Source organism: Hylaeus anthracinus, unplaced genomic scaffold (genome assembly GCF_026225885.1).
Source record: "Hylaeus anthracinus isolate JK02 unplaced genomic scaffold, UHH_iyHylAnth1.0_haploid 12001, whole genome shotgun sequence".
Lineage (NCBI taxonomy): Eukaryota > Metazoa > Arthropoda > Insecta > Hymenoptera > Colletidae > Hylaeus > Hylaeus anthracinus.
In genome coordinates, this window is record NW_026534348.1 from 11,207,933 (window position 1) to 11,226,435 (window position 18,503).

At 32.8% G+C, this 18,503-nt stretch overlaps 4 protein-coding genes across 9 annotated transcripts; 2 read left to right on the plus strand and 2 right to left on the minus strand.

The window, feature by feature from the left end:
* The first annotated feature begins 549 nt into the window (after positions 1-549).
* Positions 550-2,912, plus strand: LOC128891072 (ER membrane protein complex subunit 2-like). 3 transcript variants are annotated; one of them, XM_054150258.1, is made up of 9 exons: positions 550-731; positions 1,204-1,245; positions 1,353-1,466; positions 1,560-1,710; positions 1,831-1,974; positions 2,044-2,200; positions 2,275-2,370; positions 2,443-2,632; positions 2,725-2,912. In XM_054150258.1, coding segments are annotated over exons 1-8 (879 nt in total). In that variant the 5' UTR covers positions 550-730; the 3' UTR covers positions 2,617-2,632; positions 2,725-2,912. The 3 variants fall into 3 exon arrangements, with proteins under 3 accessions (XP_054006233.1, XP_054006232.1, XP_054006234.1); XM_054150257.1 differs by having other exon boundaries at positions 551-731; positions 2,443-2,912; XM_054150259.1 differs by lacking the exon at positions 550-731 and having other exon boundaries at positions 998-1,245; positions 2,443-2,912.
* Positions 2,913-3,111: 199 nt separating this feature from the next.
* Positions 3,112-5,695, minus strand: LOC128891071 (tRNA (guanine(10)-N2)-methyltransferase homolog). Of its 2 annotated transcripts, XM_054150255.1 has the most exons (9): positions 5,265-5,694; positions 5,128-5,193; positions 4,677-4,922; positions 4,364-4,498; positions 4,022-4,285; positions 3,826-3,964; positions 3,546-3,744; positions 3,354-3,480; positions 3,112-3,274 (listed from the first exon to the last, which is right to left on the minus strand). In XM_054150255.1, the coding sequence occupies exons 1-9, from the start codon at positions 5,328-5,330 to the stop codon at positions 3,113-3,115; spliced, it is 1,404 nt and encodes a 467-aa protein (XP_054006230.1). In that variant the 5' UTR covers positions 5,331-5,694; the 3' UTR covers position 3,112. The 2 variants fall into 2 exon arrangements, with proteins under 2 accessions (XP_054006230.1, XP_054006231.1); XM_054150256.1 differs by lacking the exon at positions 5,128-5,193 and having other exon boundaries at positions 5,265-5,695.
* A 1,452-nt stretch (positions 5,696-7,147) lies between these two features.
* LOC128891069 (uncharacterized) lies at positions 7,148-14,413 on the plus strand. Its single transcript, XM_054150250.1, has 2 exons — positions 7,148-9,652; positions 10,050-14,413. The coding sequence occupies exons 1-2, from the start codon at positions 7,163-7,165 to the stop codon at positions 11,709-11,711; spliced, it is 4,152 nt and encodes a 1,383-aa protein (XP_054006225.1). The 5' UTR covers positions 7,148-7,162; the 3' UTR covers positions 11,712-14,413.
* Positions 13,693-17,421, minus strand: LOC128891070 (BRCA1-associated protein). Of its 3 annotated transcripts, none has more exons than XM_054150253.1 (6): positions 16,981-17,421; positions 16,192-16,479; positions 15,892-16,081; positions 15,465-15,783; positions 14,955-15,379; positions 13,693-14,883 (listed from the first exon to the last, which is right to left on the minus strand). In XM_054150253.1, the coding sequence occupies exons 2-6, from the start codon at positions 16,455-16,457 to the stop codon at positions 14,503-14,505; spliced, it is 1,581 nt and encodes a 526-aa protein (XP_054006228.1). In that variant the 5' UTR covers positions 16,458-16,479; positions 16,981-17,421; the 3' UTR covers positions 13,693-14,502. The 3 variants fall into 3 exon arrangements, with proteins under 3 accessions (XP_054006228.1, XP_054006227.1, XP_054006229.1); XM_054150252.1 differs by having other exon boundaries at positions 16,192-16,462; positions 16,981-17,420; XM_054150254.1 differs by having other exon boundaries at positions 16,192-16,462; positions 17,302-17,387.
* Between the last annotated feature and the right edge of the window lie 1,082 nt (positions 17,422-18,503).

Sequence of the window (18,503 nt, forward strand, 5' to 3'; positions counted from 1 at the left end):
TCCTACGATGCACGACGAGTCACTTGTTCGCGTACAAGCGCGGCCGCCAGCGCGTAGCCTTCGCTACCGCGGCCGCTCGAACGGTCTACGCGCGCTCTGATTGGTCGGGGTTTTCGCTTAATATCTCCTTCACGAAGCCCCATCCGACATTTTTGCAAAGGAAATTGTTGTTCAGAATCGTCTCAGCTACCCCCCGTTTCCGGCTCCTCCCCGACTTTTGGGACACCCTGTATATGTGTATATGTATGCAATGTAACTGCACATAGATAGCAACAATATTTTGTACCGTATGAGTTAGTACATTAACATTGTACATTAACATTAATGTACTACATATGATAAGAATTTATGATGTACAAACAGAAAACAATATTTTTACATATTCTAAAAAACTAAAACTTGAAACAGTAACAGTTGAAAAAGTTTATGGTAATCGTTTAATTTTAGTATACACGAATAATTAATGTAAAATTGACGAAACATTGGCCCGTCTATTTTTTTTATACAAAAATCTACGAAATACTTACAATAAGCATTATTGTTATTTTCCACTCGTTTCGTGATTAGATACCTACCTAAGGTCATATTAGTTTTTGATCGTTGACAGAAACAGTTTTCTTCTGCTCTATGTAACCTACATAATCGACCACCTGATTCGCAATTACGTGTATAATAATATCAAACAATATTTTGTTATAATATTGTTCATAAATTTTCGTGTCTACTTATCAGTGAGTTTAATAATATAGTATGATAGTTTATATTTTATGTGTTTGTCGTGTGAACTCGTATAATCAATTTCGATAAATTGAAAATTGTACTAAACATTTACAATTAATCGCTATTGAATTAGCTAATCATATTTGTTTCGACATTTTTTAGGTCATATTTATATTGATATATAGTAGATATTTATATATTTTACGATCATTGTTCAATTGTCCGTTTAGGTTATGGCATAAGACCAAATTGTAAGACAATTATAAATTAGCAAATCAAATACAAATATTCAACACTTATCCATATAATAATTAGTAGTATACAAAATCAGAAGAATTAATAAGTGTACTTATAAGAGAACTCATAAAAGCACAGTATATTTTCTTAAATGCAATTAATAAATCATATGAAATTTGCTTAGTACCCTAACTTTCTTATAAACATATTATCTTAACATACCATTACAATTAATTTTGTTTAAAGTGTCAACAATGACAAGCCAGTATGAGAAGTTGTCGTGGAAAGGTAAATGTAAATAATTTCTTGTAATATTCTAAGAACATATAAACTAATTTCGATAATGAAATTTAAAATTGAATATTTCAATGTTTTCATGGATTTTTAATGTGTAGAAGTACGAGAGTTGTTTAGAATATGGAGAGAGGACAGTGAACGCAGAAGTAAAGATGTAGTCATTTTGTGGAAAAATAAATTGGCACCAAAAATCAATCAACTTGGAAATGAAAGTATGATATAATGATTTTTTTATGAAAATTATTTTTATTAAAATACTGACATTAACCATCTTTATAATAATTCTTTATGTAATTTTTGTATAGAGTATCTGATCTTGGAACAAGTTTGTCTAGCAGCATTGGATTGTTATCACCTTTCGTTAGCAGAATATTGCATTAAAATATTAACAACAGAATTTCGTAGAAGTCTAAGAGTTCATAAATATCATGCCATGCAAATGGAAGCTATGGAATTGTAATGTTCATTTATTTAAAATATTATCAGAAAAGTTTCATTTAAAATGTTATTGTTTGTTATATTATAGTGTTACTATGTATGTCTGTACTATCTAACAAAAATAAAATTCATTTATAGATATGATGAAGCTCTAGAAGTATTGGAGTTTATTATAAAAAGAGATGAAACTAATGCAGCACCAAGGAAGCGACGAATAGCTATATTAAAAGCAAAAGGTCGAACATCAGAAGCTATTAAAGAGCTTACAGAATATTTGAAGAAGTCAGTACTTGAATAAAATTTTATTGATAATTTAGGACTGTAATATATTGTGTTAATTATTTCTTACAGATTTATGAGTGATCAAGAAGCATGGCACGAATTGTGCGATTTGTATTTGCAAGAACAAGAATACTCTAAAGCAGCATTTTGTATGGAAGAACTTATATTGCATAATCCACACAGTCACTTAATTTATCAAAGATATGCAGAAATAAAATATTCCCAAGTATTGGATATTGCGTTTAATTTTATTTATCTCAATTTCGTTGAATTTATAAATAAATAATCACTTACTTTCAGGGTGGATTCGACAATATGGAATTAGCCAAAGCATACTTTTGTCAGGCTGCAAAGTTAAATCCAAATAATATCAGAGCTCTCTATGGTCTCTTATTGGTAAGGATAATATTTATGTACATAACCATTTTTTTATTTATAATTAATTATTTATGATCATTTTATTTTCAGGCATCAAACAATATTGCTACATCGCCTAAATGCCCTTCATCTAAAAAGAAAGACGCAATAAAATTAAGTGAATGGGCAGCTAATCAAATAGAAAAGCAGTATCAATCAAAAGTTTCAGACGAAAATGTTAAAACAGTAGAAGGATTACTAGGACAATTGCAACTTGACGTTTAGATATGCAAATTTATATGTATGTATGTGTTTAAATATTGTAACATATGTAAATGTACTATTCATTCCTAACGATTTATACACAAATGCAATCTATTATAATTAATTCAGAAATATTTACACAATCATCCTCCACGGATACAGCGCTTATACAAATATGATATTTGCTATGGAAAATGCAGCAAAACATAATTCATTAGTTACATAATTTATAAAATTTAATTAGAAAACACAATTCACTAGAATAAAAATGTCAGAATATAGTAAATAAAAGTTTCTAACTTTATAACAGTTATAATTCGACGGAAGAATTAATATTTATTTCAATTCGAATATGTCTCCTTGTTATTGAATATATTACACATTTCTATACATCTTGCGTATTTCTCTGAATTGCATATACGATGACAAAGGGTAATAATTTTGCAAAAATTATATTCTCAACTATTAAATTTGGTGAAAACAATAAACATTTATTACACATAAAATAATTACAGAGTCATCTATGTGAATTTTCTTTATTATTTCGTTCCCAAAGCTCTCTGTTTTTTGCTTTCTCTCCTGCTTTCTTTAATCGTTTTTCTTTTCGGCTTTCGTTTCGTAATGCAAAATATTGTTCTCGAAAATCGGTTAAATTTGAAGAAATTGTTTCATCAGATTCCTGAAAAAAGAAAATGTTAATAAATATACACAAACATTTTGTGAATCATATTTTCATAATAATAATTGTCCAGTCGTACCTTTGGATTTTTTATTTTTCTATAAGTTAATAATCTGCGACTAGTATAATTACTAAGTACTTGCTCTGAATTAGCTATGAGTTCTAAACATGTATGTGTTGGTAATTGGAGGTCTGAATACTGATCTCTGAAATAATATTGATTAGTATTGCATGCATTTAAAAACTGATAAATACTATTAGTATACTTTACCTAAACAAAGGAAACCAACACACTAATCTTCCATTTGTTTTTAAATGTTTAGCAGAGAAACTTAATAGATCTCTATAGATCTCAGGTAAACCATAGCCAACTTTAGAAGGTATGTGAGAAGATGCTTGATGTTCTTCTATCACTGGATTCGATTTAGTTGTACCTATCTTTTCTGTTGCTTCTCTTATGCCATAAGGAGCTGTAAGAAATAGAAATCGAAGTAATAAATAATCAAACTAATTGTACGAAATATATATCAATAAGATGAGATCATACTTACGGTCGGTAATTATAGCATCTACATACATATCTGATCGCCATAAAGGAACAGAAAAATCTGATACAACTACATCAATATAATAAGAACTTTTGCCATACTGACTCATATTCGCAGCAATACTTTCATCATCTTCCCTAATCTAATAATTATTTCAATAAAAATCGCGTAACAAGGTCAGGAGTGAATAAATTATTACCTTTTGCGTTATTCGCGTAGGTCGTGTACGTCCATGAAGCATTAAAAAGTCTATATCTGTTCCTAATGTGTATCCTCCAAAATGAGATGCAGCAACTAGTAAAGATCCAGTGCCGACAAAAGGATCAAGAACAATATCCCCTTTTTGAACTTGAGCCTGATTTGCCATTATTAATGACAATTGAGGATCCATAGACGTATTACCTATAAATTTTCTGGTTTTCAATGATAATTTCTGAATTAAATCTCTTTGCCCACTTGTAATCTAAAAGTATACAAATATTTGAAGCATAATATAGACATAAAGGAGTGGTATAATGGTATACAATATAAAGTTGGTTACCCATCGACCAAAAAAGAGTTCATAAGGTGTATTAGGAATGTTATTAGGATCCAATCCATAAAATTCTATGTAACAGAAAGTTGTGTCAGGATTATTTAATTTCACTGGTCCTTCCAGGGGTAAGTAACTGAAAGACTTCAATAAAATATTAAACTTTCCATAAAATTTACTGTAATATATTAAATATTATTAATATCCCAATTAATAATTCGGCTAACTGGGCACAAATAATTGTTTCACAATAAATAAAATTGTATGTACAACATCTATACAATGTAATAAACAAGAACTTTTTCCCAATTTGTATACTTACTTCAATTTTCTTTACTTTTTCACTCTGTGAAAAATGTTTACAAAATGTTTCAACTTTTACTTTAAACGATTTCTGTGGCCCTCCATATTTCTTAATTTCTGCAATTGGATAATTTTTCAACTTGTTGTGCAAATCATCATACTTTTTGCTATTAGCCCATAGTTCCATACAAAACCGTACACAGACAGCTCTGCTTGATATTTTAATTGCTACTGCCTCTGAAGGCAAATTAACAATCCAATAAGGCTGAAATGAAAACTAAATAAATATAATAAAATAAATCAAATATTAAATATATAAACTATCTTGAATAATAATTTTTATTAAAGACTTTACCAAAACATATGCATCTCAATATTTAAACATACTAATATAACAACAGTTTATATTTGATTATTTTATTCTTTAAATTACCATATTCGAAAATATTAAAATAATTTGACTTTCTTACACGGTCATTCCAGTTTGGATGGGGAAGGGCATTTATATTAAACATAGAAAGAATAGATTCCATTTCCTAAACAAAAAAGTTGGAATGCAATAACGAACGTTTCATACAATAAAAATCAAATAAACAATAACACTCACATGTGCACGAAAATTAACGTGCTCGTGGGCGAACCAAAAAAGATACTTGATCCATTGATTGTTCATTGTTACTGTTTATTATTTATTCTTGCTAATTCAACAGAGTAGTATTATTCAAGCGATGGGTTAATAATATCGTTGAAATTATAATTTAATACAAAAGTACTAATTCAAAACAGTTTTGTGTATGCCGACATAAAATTAACATCGGCATGGTTTACAACATTCACATTCCTAGTACGAGCTTGTAAAATTCATACAAATAGGATTTAGATTGCTGAATTGTATTACAAATTATTATGTATAGACTGAGTTACATTATAAATCATCATATGTACATATCTATGTAAATACAAAGGTTACAACACATTAAATATTAAAAGGCTTACAATCAACAATGCAAACCAATGTGACCAACACTGACCACTGTTATTCACACACCGACAGCACGTTACGATACGCATGCTTATTGGAAGCCATAGATAAATAAACTATAGTGAGCCACTTATTATTGGAAAATTATACCATTACACCATTATCTTCGCAGCGTACGAAATTGAAAATGTTAATCAATACATTATCAAATGAACACTTTCTAGCATCGATCAATGAGATATTGATCAAATTGTAATACTAATAGCAACAATTCAAATATAATACATTAAAAGCTGTTGGAATGTTGCACAAGTAAAATTACAAAATATTGAAAGAAAGTGTAGGTATTCTAATGTTAAAAATGAAAAAAAAAGAACGACTCGATCGAATGTACTATACACGAAGCGAGAAATATACGAATAACGAAAATGTATCGATTAATAAAATACATGTAATTACAGATTACAACGTTAAATTTCGTGAAACAATAAATGATTAGATAGAAAATAAGAGCAACGAAAAAAATATAGGATGTGCGAAAAGGATTTGCAAAAAGATAGCAACGTGAACAAATAAGACGTAAAAAAATGTGGTTCCAAGAATAAGATTAACGATAAAATAACGATAGCAGGTCGTTAATTCTGCAAACGCGGGATCGCGAAATAATTTAAAGGGGTCGGTAAAGAAGAAAACGTTGATTTCGTAATCGACAGGATCTGGAGAATCGTGTCTAATGGGATAGTATCCGAGGGGGCGCCATATTCGTAGCGAGACTTCTTGTTGTTCTCATTCTAAGGTGGAATACCACTCGTCACTGTTTTCTGTTGTGTTTTTAGGCTGGGAATCAGACGAAAAACATGCCGTTTCGATAATCGAATGAGAAACAAAAGACTCTTAGGGGAGAGTTGTAGTATTCAGGTTCGAGGAAGGTGCCGTATTACGGGGGTGTGTGAATGGTGCAGGTGTAATTTAATAAGAGCAGGGGAGGCTGGCGATTTAATAGGATATTGATTTGTCCGCGACTGCCTTGCTGGCTCCATCGCACACACGAACCAGGTAGCCATGAACGTCGATATTTTTGGGGCACTGGCTGGTGCAATGTGTTGGCCGTACATATGCCGTGCTCTAACGTGCTTGCTGGCCTGATAGGGCCCGAAATGCAAACAGCCACTGGCGATATGTATTAACGGTACGAGAGCGAATTACGGGTCACTACGACGACTACTACCAAGTACGATTATAACGACCATCACGACGGCGACCACGACGGTGACGATAACCACGACGGCGGCGGCGACGACAACGCCGACGACGACGGCGAAAACGGTGACGACCACGACCACGACCACGACTGATACGGTGACGGTGACGGGAAAAACGACAGCAACGGCAGTAACGTCAAAGACGTGTTCCTTGGACAAAAAGAAAGTGGTATTGTTGCTGCACCCTGTATATTTTACAGAGAGCTTTGTTACATTGGCATAATTAATATAATAATGCATAATTAAGATATCCGAGACAGAATGGATCTTACAAATAATGGAGCATCAGGGGGTGCAGTGGCTTGTCCAGTATGTACCCTCTATTTACGGGAGGGTATCAGCTTACAAAGACATTTGGACACTCATCCGAAAGAACAAGTCATTGAAGCTCTTATCAAAGCCAGTAGCAATTCACCTTTACCTTCGCAACAAGCACAGTTGTTACCATCCGTGTCACCGACATCTCCATCTGTACAATCGCCGCAGAGTACACCACCAGTCGCGCAAAATGCTCATCTGCCAACTCAATCTCCATATCCTATAGGACCTATCTTTGAGTGTCCACCGATTGGAACAATGATGCCGCCTCAGTTTGCTTCGTTTAGCTATCAACAATTTGTAAATAATGGCACTATGATGATACCACAGTACGCGATGGCTCCACAGAGTAATCAAATGATGCAGATGCTGTATAATCCGTATGGTATGTACCAGCAGCAACAAATACCAACTGTTCAGATGATCTCACCAGTGACAGCCATACCTAATACAGCTAGAGTTAGGCCAGTGATGACTGTGGCTAGCGAAACAAATAGTAGGACTGCCATTGCTGTATCTGTAAATAATTCCGAGCCAAAACAAATCTTACCTGAAATTTTACCAGAACCAGATCAAGAATCTAAAGAAGTGTTACCAGATATCAATCTTCCAGTCTCTCCCCCGTCATTAAACGAACATAATTCTATACAGCGAAACGAAAGCGATACTAGTACAATCGAAATAGAACATGAAGAACAGGAATCCCATAACTTGGGTTGCGAAAATCAGCATGCCATTCAAAGTGATTTCGATAGCATTCCAAGAACATTGTCAGTCACTTGTAATGTTATTACTGCAGAAGATAAAGTTGAGAGTGTACTGCCGGATATCGACAACGGTGAATCGTCGGATATTGTTACTGCAGACGTGCAGTGTAAAACAATTCATTACGAATCGTCGAATATACAAGAATATGTGCATAGATATAAAAATGAAGATGATGCTAATAAAGTTCCAATGCCTGAAGTATCTTCTATGATGACAGAGAATGAGACAGTAGAATCAACTATTGAAAAAGTTCCTCACAGAGAAGAATTAAATGCAAATGAAGGCACCTCACCTCAAATGCCTCTAGAGAGCACAGTAAAAGAATCACCTCAACCTGAAGTAGAACAATTAGAACGTCTTTTAATCACTATTATGGAATCTGAGTTTAATAATGAAGCACATAAAGAGCCTGATGCTGAAGATGATCAAAGAAGAAATGAAGAAACAAAACAAAGTTCTGTAGAAAGAGCAGAGAGTGTCATTCATGAAATATCAAGCAGCAATTCCTGTGAACATGAGAGCAGTTGTAAATCTGATGTAGAGATGATAGCTAATGAAAGTTCAGAAATTGTTATAGATAAAGAAGAAATCACGACTTCTTGTCTTTTATACCATTATAAAAATAGTTTATCTGCACCTCCATCACCTGTTATTGTAAAAAGAGCCTATAGAACTTACACTAGTCGTTCTGAATTTGGTTCTAATGAAAATTTCAATTCTTACCCAGGTGATTTTTATTCAAATACATTGCAAGATGAAGATGATGATGAAGACGAAAAACAAGAAATAGAAGACAATGAAGATGAAAAAAATGAAACAGAAGATAACTTTGATGAAGCTGATATGGACATAGAAGAAATACCTAGCCCTCATACACCTTTTGTTAAATATGGGGAGAGTGGAGAATATATTAGATCGCATACTCCATTATCTGTATGCAGTGGTATCTCTGTGCTAAGAGTTAGAAAGGATCTCAGTAAACCATGCTCACCTGCTTCTGTACATTCGTTTTGTCATATGGATACCAATGGTTTAAGTAATGATGAAGAAAGTAACACAGGAATGGATGCATCATTGGAAAAAGATCCTATCGATTGTTCTTTGATCGAACGAGACGTGAAAACAGATGGATCGGAGATTTCTGTATGTGAAAATATTATTGAGAGTAAAATGGAAGGGAATTCAGCATATCAATCTGTAATCACCGAGCACGTGAGCTCATTTCCTACAATTCACTCGCAACAATCGTCGTTGGTACACGATCCATATACTAGTACACCAAATAAAAATCATAATCTCGTAAATCTGTCAGAATCTATTGATGTTGCAAGTAGTTCTGACTCAAAGAGTTTCCATTCTTCTAAATCAATTATACAAAAGCAGTCGATGGAACTCCTTAGTTTAAACGAAGACGCCCATGCAGGTCCAATGAACGTTTTCGAATTTGATGGGCTTCAAATCTTAGTTCCTAGTACATTTATAAGCGACTCGTCGCAAAAAGCTGTCAGTGCAACCAGTCAACAGTCAATGGCAAGTAGCGAAGGTGGAGTAGGTATAGATGAAGAGGTCAAAAGCATTAACATGAGGGCTGATGAAACTATGCCACCTAGAGGTGAATTATCGGAACAAGAAAGCAATGGATGTACAGAACAATCTGCTTGGCAGGTGTGTACATAATTTGTCTTTATGAGCACTGTAATATCCATTTTTAATACAGACAAAAAGGAATACAATATATCGAAATTTGAGAGTTCTTCTAGTCTATCTAATCATGTACTATTACAGTATATTTCATAGAATAAGTAAGTCAATGTATGTAAGTTTTTGAAACAATACAAGATTTCTTTCTTTGTTGCATGGCATAGATAAAGACATAAAAGTTTCGATATAACATCTATTCAATAAAATATACATATTTTTCTTATTAAATATTTGATATAAAGATTTGTCAGCTGGAAATCTTGCTTTAATCATACAATAATTTAAAATCTTCAATTCAAAAATTATTTACTGGCATTATATGCGAATTCTATGCTTATACGTTGTGTTTTTTTATATTTAGCTGTATGCTGGTCAGGAGTCATCACGCATGTCGACCTCTTACGACTTGATGGCACGTGAAAGTTGGGAAGAATCGGAAGGATCGGACAATGAAATCAGCGGTCCTCTATTAGATAGCAGATCTTTAGCTACACATTTTACATCAAGTTTATTCCTAGATCGAGATAGAAAAACTCCAACAAAAAGAACATTCAAGTGTTATCATTGTCCAGAAATATTCGATTGTCCAAAAGAACGCAGAGTACATAGTACTACGACGCACAAAGAAGCTGGACCGAGTAGTAGTAGAGATCCTATAGATCAACCCGAGGTAAAGGATATCAAGTTACTGGATGGCCGCATGAACGCGTTCGAGGATATTTTTGTACCAGGTTTACATGTGCAACAAGTTTATCATCAGCAGCCACTATTACATCAACTTCAACCGCCACAGTCGTCAGAGTTAACTGCAAAAGTAGAACCTGATCAGAAAATCGAGACTTTAGTAATACCATCTAACATCGAGGTGATCTGCACTTTGTGCAATCAACGATTTAATAGTGAAAAATCATTGCAGTTACATCATACAAGAGTACATATTTCAGAAACAAAACGAATTCGCGAGAGTACCAAGTGCCAGATATGCCACGAAGAATTTCCTTCGGTTCTATTGTTTAACGCCCATCTAAAAGTACACCCGTTAGAATGTGGCCAATGTGGGAAGTATTTTTATAGAAAACAAAATTTCAAATTACACATGAAACGTCATTTAGGAATTAAACCATTTCCATGTACTGTTTGTGACAAAGCATTTTTAACAAAACAGAAGTTGGACGAGCATACTAACGGTCACACTGGAAATGCACCTGTTAAGTGTAATCTGTGTAATGAAACGTTTCGTAGATATTCAAACCTGACTCAGCACAAAAATAGACATCATCTAAATATAAAAAAGAAATTAAAAGATTTCATATGTCACTGCGGCGAGGTTTTTCATACAAAGAAGAAATTAGCATGGCATAAAGAAACACACGACGAAAAGCCCAAAGCGTGTACATATTGTAACGAAAGATTCATTCACATGGCCAGTCTGACCCGACACATGCGCCGCGCTCACAACAGAAGATTTGTTCCGGATGCTCAGAGGGAGAGCGAAAATGTTGAGTGCCCCATATGTAAGTGTATTTATTTGCGATCTTCCTTAGCAGTTCATATGCGAGTTCACAATGGTGAGAGACCATATGAATGTCAAGTTTGCTCTAAGGCGTTTAGTACTAAGTGGAACTTACAATTGCACAAATGGACTCACGCTGCCCGTAGCACCAAACCTTACAAGTGTAATCAGTGTAGTGCCGCATTTTACCGGCACAGCGACTATACGGCTCATATGAATTCTCATAGAAACGTGCGTCCTTATACGTGTAACTATTGCGGAGCGCAGTTCATACGAAAGTATAATTGTTTAAGGCATGTCAAAGAGCACGAAGAGAACAAAGCATACACATGCGATGTTTGCAATAAAACTTTTCATAGATCGTATTATCTGAAAGAACACTTGCGAGTCCATTCAGGCGCTAGACCGTACACATGTCATATTTGTGGAAAGTCTAGCGGTACGAAATCTAATCATAATAAACATGTTAGAATTCATCATGCGCGGGAACCTGTAAATACCGAAAATTAAAGAACGAACGAGAATTTCGATCCATTTTAGTCAATATCGATACTTTTAAAGTAGCGTCTTATAATATTTTATCTTACCATTTTACTACTTTCTTCACTTGTTCGGCTGAAGATAGTAATCGTTTTTAGCACAAAACAAAAAGTTACGAAATAAATAAATTAATTTACCGTAAACGTAGACGTATTACATTTTTTAAGATTCTCGTTCGTTTTTCTGTTCTTTATTATTTACTAGATATTTTAAAATAGACATTTTAAACTTGAGTTCCGGGCTAGTATAACTGGCTATATTATCCATTACGTAAAAGTTTAATTTGTCTTATATGGAAAAAAAGACGATTTTACGTTGTGTGCTGTGTTGTACACTGTACATTACAATTCGTAAATTTTCGTCATATAGTCTGTTAAAATACAATGACTCGAGACTGTAACTACTTAAGATAATAAGAAATTTTTAATAATATTAACTGATACATGTTGTCTGGAGATCTGAGTAACTTCCATAAAGGAAGGCTATACGATGAGATGCTTTTGCCAACTTACACTAATTAACTATTAGGTAATAATAATTAACTGATCAATATTATGGAATCATTAAGCACTTTTTATGTGTTGAATCGCTGTATGAAAATTTTTTTACAATGACTATTTTACACAAGGCATGCATATTGCAGTTTTATGCATTGGGATCGAATGTAAGGGGGATCGTATATGTTTGCGTTCAATCTACAACGCATTGTAAAGAACCCTATCGATAATTTAGCGGTATTGATTATCACAAGGTAGTTACGGATCTTAGTTATTATTCTTCTATATTTATATATTTTGCAAAATATAATGACTTTTATTGCTAATTGTAATTCCAAGACTGATCGATGTTGGTTTTTCGTATTGCTCTCCAATTCAATTTTAATGTACGTATCATGTATTTAAATGAACTCGTACGTATGCAATTTTAAAAACAAATTCGTATTTATCAAAATATTATTTGTGCTATGACAAATATCTTAACAGTTGACTGTTTTATATTTAAATGTTTGCGATAATTTGTTGTTACTGAATTTTACGAGAGCAATATGAATGGAGGGAGCGCTAAACAATTATACGTATTCAGATTTTGTTGTATCGTATTGAGGATGCGTTGTTATGAAGTGGTTTTCATAAATAATACAAATTATGAATCTATACAATCTATGCATAAAACTTTGTGAACGATTGAACTATTTTTACATTATACATTGAGTTTTCCTTTGTTAATAGTTATCTAACAAATTTTATGATTCGTAATGTACGGCTTTTTTTTTTTTTTTTTTTTTAAGGTCAATGGAAACTGTACGTTTCGTCGTAATTGTGTATAACAACTTTCGCTATTGTCAGCTGTTAATCAAAGCTTATTTATATGCATGACCAACATCGATGTCCAAATGTGCAATCGTTTAGTTAAAACACGTGCATCCCCAGTGAATGCAATTGTAGATAATGTAAATATGTATATCAGTTTTATTTTATAACAGGGCCAATGAATTGTGTTGGCAATTAATAATTGTCTAAAAACGACCTGTACTCGTATGAGGATAAAAATAGGATAATTATTACTATAAAAAGAAACTATAAATCAGCAACATGTGTATACCTTAATAAAAATTATGTATTGAGGTACTTTTTTAAATAAGTTTTTCTTTGCATTTTTCTTTGCAAGTACCGTTACTATATTTGACCCCGTATTTCTAAATTCATCATGTAACAAAATATTTTACATAAAAACAATAAAGTGATTATGAAAGGTGTGAAAGTATGTACATATAAACGAGCTAAAGTTCTTAAAAGTTTTCAAATTTTTAGTTACTCCAAATGAAAGGAACTCCATTCATTATGAAATGAATAAAAATATCTATAATTTATAAGGTACACGTACGTCATCGGATAATGTATAAACATTATATGTTTTTTTATTATAAAAAAAAGATGGGAAAAAGTAGCTCTTTTTGTAAGTAAAAGAAATTTATTTAAATTCAAGTACACATTTACATTACATAGTTATTCAATGAACGGAATCGAATTATGTACTTACTATTCTGTATTTTCGACTTATCGCGATAACCTGTCTAAGAATTTTATTATATATGTTTCGAAACAAAATTTGTCAATATTTATAAGATGAAATGTAAAACTTATTTCAAATAATTGTTTTCGCAACAGAGTTACTAGTTTTTATCTAAAACATCGTTCAATCACTATTGGTACAGGTTAATTAAACATATCTTGTTTAGGTTTTATTCAAATACCAGTTTCGTGAAAAATGAAAAACACAAACCTATCTTTAATTTATTTATTTTTTAGTATAAAAAAGAAAAATTCGAAATGTTTATTTCACAATGTTTATACACGCATATGCGATAGACCGCAATTTATATGTAATATGTACCGTTTCATATATTATTTTTGTTCTTAGATACAGTAAACATTAAAAAATTGTCCTCGCATACTGCTCAATTATAAAAACTTTACAAAATAAAAAGATTCTTTAGACCTTGAATTTCTTAGTCAAAACATTTTTCTGGTCTGTATATTATTGATTTTTACTTTTTTTTTTTTTGTTGCTTCGTTTCAAATTCAATCATATAAAAGTAGAAACCAGCAAGTTAACCTTAAAATTTTTCTTTGTAAATTGCTTGCGGGCGATCTCGACAGGAACTTTCAATTTTAACAAAAATAATACCATGAAACATACGAATCAACGTAATTTCTAGACAAGACATAAATTGTAATTGTTACATAGAATATTGGTGACATCAACGTTTTTTACGAGACTTTAAAGGACCAGTATTTTTTTTAGCAGTACCAGATGTCTCTGGGATCAGTATACGACCTGATGCAATTTCTTCCCTCAGCTCCGACTTTTCGACTTTCTGTTGAGCATCAAGATAGAACATTAAATCCTGAATCTGTTCTTTTAGATCCGCGACTTCTGCTTTCTTTGCGCTTTGACATTCAGTCATTTCATCTTGCAGTGTTTTATATTTGTCTTGCCAAGTGGCTTGATTTAACTCTAACGCCTTCCTTAATTCTTTTTCTTCGGTTAATTCCGTTTGAACCGCCATTAATTTATTACTAACTTGTTGCAGTCGTTTATCTACGCTCTGCTTTTCGCGACTTAGAGTTGCTAACTCTTCCTGAGATACACATAAAAAAAATTAATTGCCTATAAAACTATTCCAACTATTATTTTAAAATATATAGTTACCTTCACTTTAGCATTTTCTTCTGATACCTGACCTAATTTTTCTCTAAGTTCCGTATTTTGTAAAACAGAGTGTTGCTCTAATCTTCCCAATCTCTCTTCGAAATACTGTCTTTGAGTTTCTAATTGTGATGTGAGAAGGTAAGTGAACTCCAACTGTACTGAATCTACTTTCTCTTCCATTGCAGCACCTTCAGCCTTGGTCGCTGTAGGGCCACCTTCAACCATTTTGCCATCTTTATTTTGTAATAATCTATGAACGAAATTATCTCCTACATAATCCCAGACTCTATTTTGGCCTAATTGCATGGCATAACAGTGGTGCGTCTCACGATAATGCTGGAAAGCGTGACCTTGATGATACCGTGAGCAACCTATATGTCCACATATTAAGCAGATCCACAGAGCATCATTGCTTTCTCCACTATCTAAAAAAATATATTTATAGTTATTATTTTTCGTTTTCTCTTTCTCCTTAAACAGTAAGTAAAAAACATTAAATTTTGTACATACTGCACTCCATACAGTAGCTATCTGCAAGCGATTCTGGTGTTTGAGCATATCTACAAACTGGACAAGAGGTATCTCCCCACTTGGCTAAGCAACTTGCATGAAATGTGTGGTTGCATAGAATTGTTAAAATTCCATCAACACTCTCGTCCATTCTTTCTAAACAAACTGGACAAAGTGGTAATTCTGTGTGACCAGACAAAGGGATAGCATTATATGTTACTTCTACACTATACACAAACACCATATGACAGATAACATCTGGCTCAAAGGAATTATATGGAGTGCCATTAAAAGAACCATAAAATTCTGTTGTTGCATTCTGGAATATTATGTGATTTTAAATATATGTTTACTTTTCACTGCTACATTGCAATACAATTCAGTGAAGAGTTAAAATATTAGAACAAATTTATTTAATAATATTTACTGCAGATTTAAAGGTAATCAATGCCATATATTGATTAGGACTACCATCTCTAAGTATCCTAAAATGCCTAACATCTTGGTGGCAAGGGGCTGTAAACCTTAGAAGGTCATGACAGGTCATTGTAGCTGGGACTGCAAGAATGCAGATAGTTTGGGTACGCTCTGCTGCATGACGTATGTCTGTTAATTTGCTAAAAAGTAATTAATCTTGTCACATATTTTTATAGATGTCTATTGCAATCATGTAAAGAGAATCCAAACTAAAAATTTTGATAATACAATCACAAAAAACTATGCATACTTTTCTTTGTATAAATGTATAATTCCCTTGGTCACTTCAACAAATGGGTTTCCAGAGATAAAACTGATTTGATCACAGGCACATGCACTTGCACCAGCAACCTCTGAATTATCATAAGTAGCTTCTTCTGAATTAGCTCTAGAAGTAGAGCCAGATATGCTAGTTCCCTGAGAAGCATGAGATAGATCTGGCTTCTCAGTAAAACTCGTGCAGTTCTCTGTATTTATCTTTGTTGGTTCTCTGCGACCCCTCATCTTGGCAGTCATTGTGCCTGGATTACGAAATCCACTGTGAATTAATCGCGATGCAAGCAAGGTTTGATCTTCTTTGTACTTCTGACAATTTTATTAGCAAGTTTTATGTATAGAATAGTTAGAAATAATGTATTTCTCAGAAATGAAATTTCTGAATAATATTACATAATAAGTTTCACAATATAAGAATATGGAATAAAAGTAAACTTAATAATCTAAACATTTAATTAAAATTAGAAGAGCAATAATAATTGCAATATGACACGACACAAAAAACCAAGGTAAGTATCAGATAAAATTTATTTTTGTGTATGTGTGTTTCTTTATAGATAGCATTACGTGATCTCACAAAAAAAGAGCGATTTCACAGTAACAATAACACTGTTATGACACGAAATATAACCTCCAAAGAAATTGTAAACAAAAACATCGATCGAAATGGTTCGTTATAAAAACAAGGCAGACTGTAAGATAAAAACGGGAACGAAAATAGAAAGTTATCGTTGTCCAGTGGAGAATTCAAAAAATTGTTTACCATTCGATTTTTCAGAATCCTCGTCAATAACCTCGACGCGAATAACGCAGAGAGACACCGAAAAAGGAGAGGAACTCATCCCATGAAATAATACTTATCGCGCATTATTACAAACAAATTTTTCATTGTGCTCATTATTGTTAAGTACTTGTTAGCACTTTAAGCGACCCCCATGATCAACTGACAAGACCTTGCGAAACGTCGCACTTCTGATTAACCAGGTTAAATTTATCTTTCACTCGATGCTTTCCATTTTCTCCAATTATTATTAATAAACTGTAAACTGTTTACATTCTGATCACAGTAAATTTACAAACACACCGAATTGTCACGGTCGCGATGACATTCTCTCTCACAATCAATTCTAAAGATGTTTTGATTCCGAATTCCTCAGTTTGGGTGCATCCAGATAGGCCATTAATGGACCAATAAATAGTATCGGCTCCTAGCAGTCAAAAGGACGAACTAATTTTGGAACATTCCAAATTAAAACACCCAAGTTTGTAATGCTTGTTCGTTTGTTATTCATAAAAATGATAAATTTGACATATTTACACTATATTGTTGTGATATAAAGCAATGAATCGTACTAATTATATATTTTTAAAAAATAAAAAATGATTAATTAAAAAGTATCGGTGGCGCCATCGGTGGGAAAACGTCCAAGTTTGTAGTGAAAATAGTTCCCGCTGTTTCTGCTAGATGGCGCTATCAATATCGTTTAGACAATTATTCCTTATTTTTAATAAATACATCATGAATACGATTCTTTGCTTTATATCACTACAATATAGTGTTACTATATCTATTTTATCATTGTAATGAATACTTATTTAATTTAGCAATAATTATCGACCCCGGTAGCTAGTTGCGCCATCTAGCAGAAACAGAGGGAACTATTTTCACTTCAAACTTGGATGTTTTCCCATCGATGGCGTCACTGATACATTTTAATTAATCATTTTGTATTTTTTAAAAATACATAATTAATACGATTCTTTGCTTTATATCACTGCAGTATAGTGTACATATGTCGAATTTATCATTTTTATAAATAACAAATAATCAAAAATTACAAATTTTAGTGGTGACCGCGGGCATTTTTTAAACTTACTACGATATTGAACCATGATGAAAAGCGTCTTAGACTACTAGCGTAACAACCACAGCAGAGACGACAGCAGCGCTGCAGTGGACAGCGTGATAGCGGAGCAACCATATTGCCATACAAATCATCAAGATTTCACAGCAACGAAGCTCATCAAGTTTTTTGAAGCGAAGAAGCAATATTTTCTCACGATTCTTTTTCTAAAATATTCTTTATATCACTCCGCATTCCACTCTAACGCCCGCTTTTGCAATTTCACCTTTAAAATATGATAAAAATATGTTTTTAAGGAACAAATCTTTTTTTTGCAAATTTTCGAAACAAACTCTTGATAGGTCGATAGATTTACTTCCCCTGATTACGAAATGCATAATCATTATGTGTTTGTTTTCATTATTATGGATAAAAAACGCGA

What these genes read in the sequence shown, in the direction of transcription:
- LOC128891072 (XM_054150258.1), top strand. An exon ending in CAAATGGAAGCTATGGAATT is followed by an intron (nt 1,711 to 1,830) that starts GTAATGTTCATT and finishes ATTCATTTATAG; the next exon opens with ATATGATGAAGCTCTAGAAG. An exon ending in CTCTCTATGGTCTCTTATTG is followed by an intron (nt 2,371 to 2,442) that starts GTAAGGATAATA and finishes TTTTATTTTCAG; the next exon opens with GCATCAAACAATATTGCTAC.
- LOC128891070 (XM_054150252.1), bottom strand. Translation starts at nt 17,059, where the DNA reads ATGAGTTCCTCTCCTTTTTCGGTGTCTCTCTGCGTTATTCGCGTCGAG. An exon ending in GGATTCTGAAAAATCGAATG is followed by an intron (nt 16,463 to 16,980) that starts GTAAACAATTTT and finishes TTCGTAATCCAG; the next exon opens with GCACAATGACTGCCAAGATG. An exon ending in ATACATTTATACAAAGAAAA is followed by an intron (nt 16,082 to 16,191) that starts GTATGCATAGTT and finishes ATTACTTTTTAG; the next exon opens with CAAATTAACAGACATACGTC.
- LOC128891071 (XM_054150255.1), bottom strand. Translation starts at nt 5,330, where the DNA reads ATGAACAATCAATGGATCAAGTATCTTTTTTGGTTCGCCCACGAGCAC. An exon ending in ACGTTAATTTTCGTGCACAT is followed by an intron (nt 5,194 to 5,264) that starts GTGAGTGTTATT and finishes TTTTTTGTTTAG; the next exon opens with GAAATGGAATCTATTCTTTC. An exon ending in ATCCAAACTGGAATGACCGT is followed by an intron (nt 4,923 to 5,127) that starts GTAAGAAAGTCA and finishes TTTTCATTTCAG; the next exon opens with CCTTATTGGATTGTTAATTT.
- LOC128891069 (XM_054150250.1), top strand. Translation starts at nt 7,163, where the DNA reads ATGGATCTTACAAATAATGGAGCATCAGGGGGTGCAGTGGCTTGTCCA. An exon ending in CAGAACAATCTGCTTGGCAG is followed by an intron (nt 9,653 to 10,049) that starts GTGTGTACATAA and finishes TTTTATATTTAG; the next exon opens with CTGTATGCTGGTCAGGAGTC.